At 42.2% G+C, this 9366-nt stretch overlaps 1 protein-coding gene across 1 annotated transcript; it reads right to left on the reverse strand.

Moving 5' to 3' along the window:
• Positions 1-519: 519 nt before the first annotated feature.
• On the reverse strand, positions 520-8757 carry RASD2 (RASD family member 2). Its single transcript, XM_059473305.1, has 3 exons — positions 8072-8757; positions 4338-4617; positions 520-2825 (listed from the first exon to the last, which is right to left on the reverse strand). Exons 2-3 carry the CDS (start codon positions 4606-4608, stop codon positions 2296-2298), a joined length of 801 nt encoding a protein of 266 aa, XP_059329288.1. The 5' UTR covers positions 4609-4617; positions 8072-8757; the 3' UTR covers positions 520-2295.
• Positions 8758-9366: the final 609 nt, after the last annotated feature.

Raw genomic sequence — 9366 nt, forward strand, 5'->3', positions numbered from 1 at the left:
CCTTGAGGCACTTGGGTGGGGAGTCAGTCGGGTGGTGAGGATGTGCTCAGAGGGACCAGGACTCAAAGAAGTGGGAGGTACAGATGGTAACCTGGAGAGATTGCTGAGATAAACAGTGATGTCTCTGCAGAGACCACATTAAATTGCACCAGGGATCAACACGTCAGCTCTGTGCAGGGAGGAGAGAGTTGTTGTTCTCTCATTTTGGAGGCAGCTTAGGGAAAAGTAACTGTCTGCCTCTGCGGATATCTGTATATATAAGTTAGTGGTCAAAAAGGTGATTGATGGATAGATATGGGTATAGACACAGTTCTGTTCCAAACAGGAAAATGTGTAGCCCCTGGCGTCTGGAGGACATAAAAGGCTCTTCCAGAACTTACTGGAGAACTAATCAGGGCTCTCAATCCAGAACTCACTTACCTAGATTCACCTGCACAACATAAACACAGGACCTTCCTCATCGTTCTTGGAGAAATTTAAAAAAAACCAAAAACAACCAAACAACCAAACCAGGACACAGCTAATAAATAAATCAGGTTTAATCATAAACCATATACATATTTATAGATAGGAAGGGAGATGTGGTCAGAAAGGTGCTGCCCTGGCAACAGGAATAAAAGAACAGTGTATTTTACCAATACAGTACCAATGAAGGGTGGAGTTGATAAATGAATATGGGACTTTGAATCCCAGAGGCTAACTTTTACAGACAATCATAATTCTTGGTTTCCTGTCAAATTATAGCACAAACTAGCTCACAGCTCTGCCCAGGACACAGCAAGGCAGATGCAGCCAAACACAGAACTTGAGGGTGAGGGAGGGACAATATATCTGAAGGTCTTTCTGAGGTATTTATAACATACATATTCTACTGTTGTTTACTGTCTCGGAGCCATGCTTTGCCCACAGATATGTGTGCACACATCTCATTCCAGTCAGCAAGAGTGGCAAGCTCACATTTAAGAGAATATATCGGACTTTGTGGGGGAACAGGAGCTCATCAAACAACAGAGCCAGAAAAAGAACAGGGAGAGAACTGAAGATAAGGAAGCCTGAGAAAGGAAAGAAATGAGTGGACAGCCCCAGATTTATCTAACCAGTCAGTTCAATCCTGTTTGAACAGCCAGGACAAAACTTCTGTTCTGAAGGACTTCTGCAGTGCGAATGATCAACCTTTACTGGACAGTGAGGGAAACCATGAACAAAATTACTAGAAGCATGTCAGCAGAAGAAATATGAAGGAGCTGGCCCTATAACCATTTAGTTCTTATTTTTGAAAAAGAATCCAATCCTGCCTCTGAAATGGTCTGATTCTATATATAAGCCTGGTCACTCTCAACTGATACAGGCAGAGAAAGGAATCATTAGTCCAGTGGCCAGAAAGGCAAAGAGTGGCATTTGTATTATGAAACTCAGAATTGGTGTGGCTGCTTTGAGAAACAACATCACACCAGGCTTGCAAAGCAGCCAAATGCATTGGCTTTTTGCAGAATAATTTCACTTTCAGTCAATGTATGTATTAGAAAGTGTTACAGATGAAAACCACCTTTCACTGGTAGAAAGCAGACACTGTTTAATATCAAATGCGCTTGCCATCTGATTTTGCTAAAAACCCACCCCCAGACAACAAAAAAACCCCAACAAATCTCAAAATAAACTATAATACAAACCAACAATCATGTCAATGTCAAATGGTAACTGTTCCAACAAACATAAAACCAAATTCTTAATGCAGGTGCCCTCAGAAGTGAGTGAAAGTCATGCATCCATATATAGAGTCCACTCCCAATCTGGGAATGCTCACTTAAGACTGCTGCTCTTTGAAATGCAAGTCCCACTTTTTAAAAGGAGAGCTCCACACATGCATGCACACGTGCACTTGGACACACAGAGATACACACACATACACACATATAACCTTCTCTCTCTTAGCAAGAGCTGCATGCTGGGTCACTGTTAATGCTGTGCATTTTTGATCTATTTTCTTTGTAATGATAAGGTTGAAATGTCTTCACTTCTCAGGACTCTATTTTTCAAACAAAAAGGGTAATGAAGAGGAGCTACATTACAAAGACAAAAAAATGCACTTGTATCTCAGCTGTATGATTATTCCCAGTCCTCTTCAAGGTTGATGTTATCTACACTTGTGACTCAGCAGAATCCACAGGAAGTTATCCTTTCTCCATGTTAGGTTTTCTCAATAAACCCCATGAGCCTGTTCTTTGCTTCCACTGACCATTTTTCTTTAAGGCACTGCACGTGGACGTTGTCTTCAGACAGAAGCGCAAGCCTCCTTCACTGGACTGTGCATTTCTCTCTCTCCCTGGACTGCCCTTCCCTGAGAACTTTTGATTTGATGTACTTCAGGTCACTGTTGACACTTGGCCGGCGAGCGAAGGGAGAGATCATGCCATAGGCATCCATGTCCTTGACTCGGCGCATCCGGAAGGATTTCTGCTGGAAAGCGTCACCATACTGGATGGAGATTTTCCTGTGGAGGGAAGGGCTCATCTCATGAGGTAGCTTGGCCATGCTGAAGAGGACATAAAACATCTCATCCACATTGGTGTTCTTCTTGGCCGACACTTCGAAGTAAGCACAGTTTTCATCACTGGAGACAAGATTCTCACCTTCGTCAGTGCGTACCTTGCGGAAGATTTCACTGTGGTCATTTTTGTTGCCACAGATGACCATGGGGAGGTCAGCTGATTCCTTTGTCTTGTTCTTCAGGCAGGATTTGACCTCAAGGATCTGTTTCTGGAGTCGCTTGACCTCATCAAAGGATTCTCTATTGTCCAGGCTGAACACTAGGATGAAAACATCCCCTGCAATTAAAAAAATATATATACTGTAAAGGCTTGTTGGTCACAACCAGTTTCAGATGAGCAAATTTTTAAAAAGCAATTATTTTATTTCCATCTCCTCCCCATATTTTTTGTTTGGTCCTTTGGCACCTATTCACTCGGTTGTACTTTAGTTCTTCTCATTTAACTCCCCACATCTTTCTATAGTACTATGGAAAAGACTTTTGGTTATGATGTTACTCCAGTCATATCCAGTTGCATTACTAGTTTGTACTGGGCTTGCAAGTTATTGCCTGCTTTTATCTCTTTTGTAGACATGTTTCTATCTCAGCTCTGCTGCACTGCTTTTCTTTTTATTTCCTTTCATTTGTATCTCTGTGTAAAACACATCCTCTTCTGACACCAGAAAGAGTGGAGAGCTGGTAGCCACTCAGCCTTAACCCTTTGATTACACAATACATGAAGGTACACCTGAACTGAAGGTTTATGGCTAATCACTCCTGAACACCCAAGTCAGGAATGAGAGGTTTTTCAGTGCGCTCTGCTATCATTCTATTTCCTCAAGAGAAGCAGACCATGAAAAAATAATACATAATGACACACATCCCCTGGCATTTCCTCTTGACATTTCCTGACTTACAATTCCTTGTAGAAGGAATAGAAAATAGAAATAGGAATAGGAAGTAGAAAATAAGGCAAATCATTGGCTGTTGAATGACATTTGTGTGGAACGTGCTAAGAGAGCTTTCAGGGACTAAAGCATACAGTTGCATCCCAGAAACTGGTTCTAGGACCTCACTGAATATGGATTTTAGCCTTGTCAGATGTGAATGTCATGTTTCACTGGCCAGTTAGAAAGGTGGATAGTGAATCCAGAAAGGTGTGTTGTGAGCTGTGGCTGAATATACGTCTACTGTCACTTTTATAATTAAAAAATATATTTTAGCTCAAACAGGAATGGCTTGACAGTGAGAAGAGGCAAAATGGTCCCACCATTTCCCCTTTTTTTGTCTTCAAACACATTTGATTAGATGCAGATTAAGGAGAAATGGTAAAAGTAAAGCTATCCTTCTACTGGAATATTAAATCAAGGAAATCAGGCTGGAAATTTTCAGAATAAAAAAATCCTTGGGACTTTCTTGGTTAGAATTCCCTTCCTGTGCATTTTATATTTATTTTTCACTGTATGTGTCCTACAACAACATGCTTAATTTGCCCTTTGCTGCTCTTTATACCCACAGAATTGCATTCAGCCATTTATTTGTGACATCAGTAAAAGTAGGAAGCAGGAAGGGAAGGTAGATGGATTAGGGAAAACCTCAATTTTAGACCTTCACCCACTGGACTTCTCTACTGTGGCTAATGCATTCCTTATAGTGCTGGGAAATGCCAGCCAGGAAATATGACTCTATAGAAATGCATCTTGCAGTAAATCAAGCAATCCCTTTAGCTATGTCCCAAAAACCAGCCATCCCCAGGCTACACGTTTCAAGCTAATGTCTGTCCTTATGACCTTCCCCCTGACTTTCAGACCTGTTAGGATGGAAAGCCTCCTCATGGCAGGGAAAGGGTGATTCCCAGAGGTGTCCAGGATGTCCAGCTGATACATGTCTCCCCGTATGTTGTAGACCTTGCGATGGAAGTCCTCGATGGTGGGAGTGTACTGATCCTCGAAGCGGCCGTTGAGGAAGCGAGAGACGATGGAGCTTTTCCCCACCCTGGAGGCTCCCAGCACCACCATGCGGTACGAGTTCTTGGCTGGCACGTTCAGGTTGCAGTTTCCTCCAGACAGTGTCTTCATCATTGCTTGGTCCTGAAAGAGGAAATAGCAGAGTTGGAGGAAAGATCACAAAGCAAATAGAGGGTAAAATAAGGCAGCTCCTCACCACCAGCTTGCCAAAGAGCACTCTGGAGCACAGTCCTGCACAGCAGAGCAATCACTGGTTCACACAGAGATTTTTTTCACTGGAAATGCTTAAACTTTCCAGTCTCATTTTCAGTGAGTGGTTTTTTGTTTTTGTTTGGTTTTGTTTTATTGTTTTTGTTGCTCTTTCTTTTCTTTTAAAGTAGTATAAAAATGAAGGCATTTACACTGAAAATAACATGCTTTGAATTATAATTTGCTGTCACATTTAAACATTAAGGGCTGAATTTATCAGCCGCTCTTCATCTGAGACACCAAGTTCCTTCCCACCATCTGTGTCACACATTTTACCAGATTTTTCAGTAGAACTTGGTTCTCATTTAGATACATAAACATAGAGGTCAGATTCCCCAGTATACTACAGCCACTGCAGCTGCCATTAGAACCTAGATTGCTTCATGTGGTTGCCTAAATAGGAGCTGTGCTTAATACTAATTTTCTGAGATCAGCCAAAAGTCAGACAGAAACAAGAATCATGCTTAACATCAGTGCAAGCTAGACATCTCAGTAACTTTAAATGACTGGCCCCATGCAATATTAATTGCTGCTGCAGGGAGCGTGAGCCACAAAACAGCACTGGCTAGTGATAAATTCAAAGATCTGTGCCTCCAGTAACCTTTTAGAAAACAGCTTTTAATTCTGCTGTTTGGCCTGGTAGTGTGGGAACTCCCTATAAGCAAACTATCATTGTTGCAGCAGGATGGCTGTCAATGGGTGGAACTGCAGAAACACTGATTATTTTTAGGAGCTCCAGTCTTTATACATGCAGATGTTGCAGGTGCTTTGCCAAGCACGGGTGCTAAGTACAAGCAGGAGAAAAGATGAAGGACAGCCATCTTAAATAGCTATTAGACAAGGTTTCCAACCCATGACATCTAAAATGAGTCTAGAGACTCTGGAGACTGCATTTTGACATAGCACTCAGATGCAGGAAACTTTGGTAGGAAAGAAAAAGTGCTGCTCAGACTATTTTAGTGTACCAGTTCAAATGAACTGTGTGATGAAAGAAAAATACAGCCCCTGTGTGGGGAAAGCTGACTGTTACAGCAAAGGAGGCACACTTTTGGACTGAGTTTATTTTGGTTACTATGTTCTTATTAAAGAATATTCAAGTTCCCACTGTGCCATTTATTTAACTTAGGTGTTGTTTATTTAATATTACAATGCAAGTACTTTATGTACACAGAAAGATAATTTCTGGGTCCAGATCTGGATTCCTATCTTTCCCTTGAGTGACTTTTATCTCCAAAGCTTTTATGTACCTGACAATTATCTCAGGGAAGAGCTTAAAATATTTTACTTTGTTTAACATGTGCTAAGCACCAAAGCAGCAGTGAAAATACAGTCACTGCTAAATAAAGAAGTCTCTGGAATTCTGATCCAGCATCATTACAAGCTCTGTGCTATAGCCCAAGGAAACAGCAAAACATGACTATTTATTATTATTGCCATAATTTACAGCACAAATTAGGTAGGGCATATTCAGCCCTACCTAATGCACAAAAGAAATGCAATGGTCTCCTTGGAGTAGCTTATACTCTGAATTACATTCAGAGGGCAGGACAGCCTAATATTAGAGCCAGATAAATGCCAGAACAAAAATGGCATATTTTTTTGGATGGACACACACATGCAGAATTATGGTACTGTTGGGATTACTGTGGCAGAAATGACAGCAAGGAGCACAGCTGGTATTTGAACTGGATTCTGTGTTCTATTTACCACAGGACCTATCTCCAATAGTGCAGAAATACCATATTCAGTCTCTGAAACACTGCCATGTACACTATCCCTAGCCGCTCCAATACAGTTTTGCATCCATGGGCAGACAAAAAAAAAGCTTATATTCACTCTCTGAGGCTTATTTATTTGGCAGAGAAGAGCAGGGAAACAGATGAGTTGTAAAAGCTACAAACTACTTTACCACCCAGGATCAGTATCTAGAGGTGAGGCAGCTCTCCAGGCCGTGATGGACCGGTGTAGCTGCATGAGGGCAAGTGGATTGTGTGGTTTACACCTGCTAGAGAGCAGTTCTGTACAATTCAGTGCAAAAGCATCTGGGAGAGAGCAGTTATGAATTTTGAGCTAATGCCTTTTATGTCCTGTACAGAACATGCATGCTGAGGAACCTGATCACTTTACACTGTCCTTGTTCCACATGTCAAGGCATTCAGTCAAGAGGACTCCTGTGCTTTCTTAACTGCATTTCATTTCCCTCAAAGTAAAATATGCTTTCCAGCATTTCGATTTGTGGAGTTGCTACTCATCACCTCTGCTGCAAACCTGACTCAGAGCATGCCATTGAACTGGGAGCTTAACATTTTTGTTTTGAGCCTTCTCTTCTTATCCCCTCCGTTCAGTTTTTCTCTAGTTCAACACAGTTTGTCTCCTTTCCTCCTCAGAAAAAGAAATGAAACTTCAGCCTTGACACCCAAGAGTGGCAGGGTGGAGCACAGGGGCTCATACAGTGAAAAAGATTTAAGACAGTGGAAAGGAAACGGAGAGACACCACATGTTCATGTACTAAGCAAAGAAAAATCAATCAGAAGAGAATGAGGAGACAAACAACCTCCAGCTGGTTTTAATCTACATCTTTTCCTTCCAGTTTATTAAATGCTTAAGCATAGATTAATTCTCGGTGGTACCTTCTGCTTTATGTACTGGCTTGATGTTAGAAAGTTTATATTGGTACAGTGCAGGGATTTCAAAATGTTATAGAAATACAGGCAATTAATGTTATCTCTAAATAACACTAAATGAAGGGAAAAGCTCATTTGCCCAGAGAAAGCTGAAACCACAGTCCAAAATCAGCATTAAAGTCCATTTCTCTTGACTCCCTGTGTTATCCTCTACCAGCTAAGCACCACTTCTCTTTTTTTAGGCAGGCATCAGAATGAATGACAATGAACCTGCTTTTGTATGCTCTGGAGAGCACTTGTCTGAATGCCGGTGAGCTACTGACAAATTTGAGCCTGAGCACCTGTAGGGAGATACCTAAGGTAGATATTCTTTATTCACCCTACCCAGAGCTATTGCACCTTAGTTCTCCACCCTCCCATTAGGGTGTATGCTCTCCCTACAACTCCCCATTCATGAACAGACTTCTGAACTACCTCCCTTGCACTCCTCTGTCTTCAGCTGCTGGTTGTGTCTCTGCCGCCCCAGTGTTAATCATTGCACCCGGCTAAAAAGGACAAGACAGACACAAACTGTAACATGCATAACAGACCTGTCAGTTCTTACTCACTGCTAGTGTCCCTTGTCGTTTTCATGCACACCAGAAATCACTCCTGTGGCATGTTTGTTTCCTACTTTCACCCCAAACTCCGTGCTGATTTCTTACCTCTCTTTCCCAGGAGGAGCAGTCCTGGGTCTTGGTGCAGTCTGATGAAGCTGATAATTTTAATCAGAGGTGGCTGCTGTTGTAAAAGGCTCTTGTTCTGTGGATCCCACGCTGCTTGTTCTGGGCTCAGTTCTTCTCCAGTATTTTCCAAGAACTTAGCAGGATTGGGAAGGACCGCAGGGCTCCAGAGGGCGTTCCCCCATGGATGTAAGTACTGGATCAGGCAACGGACTTAGGCTAAAGAAGAGTCTCAGAATGGTAGCAGTTTTTCCCTTTGGGCAGATGAGCTCTTTTCCTCACAGGCTCAGTTCAAGAAAAGGAGAGGCAGAGTCTCTCCCTCTTTCACTGCCTTTTCTTGCAAGTTGTACTTTGTAGGCTCTACTGTGGGGAAAGAATTTCAGGAGCAGCACCTACTCGTGCAGGGTAGTGGGTGCATCCAGCTGGCCCACCCTGCCTCTGTGCTGCCTCAGATCCTCTGCAGAAAGATCAGGGTCGGCATGGAAGTTGGCTTTGGTGACCCTATGCTTCTCCAGATCTTGCCCGGCTCATCCCTTCCAACGGGCTTCTTTTCTTCTGGTCTGAGATTTGCTTTAAAATATTCTCTCTCTAGGATAAAAGGGGCTTTTCTTTACATTTGCCAGTTAAGTCTTTTTGCCTTCCCTCCCTGCCCTTCTCCCTCTCTCTCTCACAACTACTGGCAAATTGCAGATTTTCCTTCTGTAGGACTCACAGATAATTGGCTCAACTCCTCCCTTGAAGTCAGTGTCAGACACAGGGGAAGGAGGGGTGCTGAGGGGGTGGGATTTTGTGCTTATTGGAAAAATCTTTTCTCCTCTAAAGAGAAAGTTCATGTGCATTGCAGACTGCACATTCCCTGTCTTTCCACCAGAGACCTGTATGTATGCATTTGTGGGGAATGAGTTAGTGTATGCACATGAGGGACACAGAGAATTCATTTACTTAGCAAGCTGCAAATTCATAAGCTGTTTCTAAAAGCTCTGTACTTCCCTGCTGGTTTTTTCTGTGAGACAGCAGCAGACAGATTCAGTCCTCAAGTAAGGGCTTTCTGTCCATAATTTCTGTAAATCTTTTGCTGTATGGAATGCTTTCCCCTGTTTGCTCAACCTCAAGACATTTACGTGGTTTGTTTAAGAAATAAGAATAATTTGTAACTGTTATTCTTTCATTAATATTTAAATAAATGAAAACTAAACTAGAGATGAGTAATAGAAATGGTAAAAAGGTCAAACAAACTGAAAGTGTGTGGAACTGAAGCTCAGGAAAAAGAGAGAAAC

The sequence above is a fragment of the Ammospiza nelsoni genome, chromosome 5 (assembly GCF_027579445.1).
Source record: "Ammospiza nelsoni isolate bAmmNel1 chromosome 5, bAmmNel1.pri, whole genome shotgun sequence".
Classification (NCBI taxonomy): domain Eukaryota; kingdom Metazoa; phylum Chordata; class Aves; order Passeriformes; family Passerellidae; genus Ammospiza; species Ammospiza nelsoni.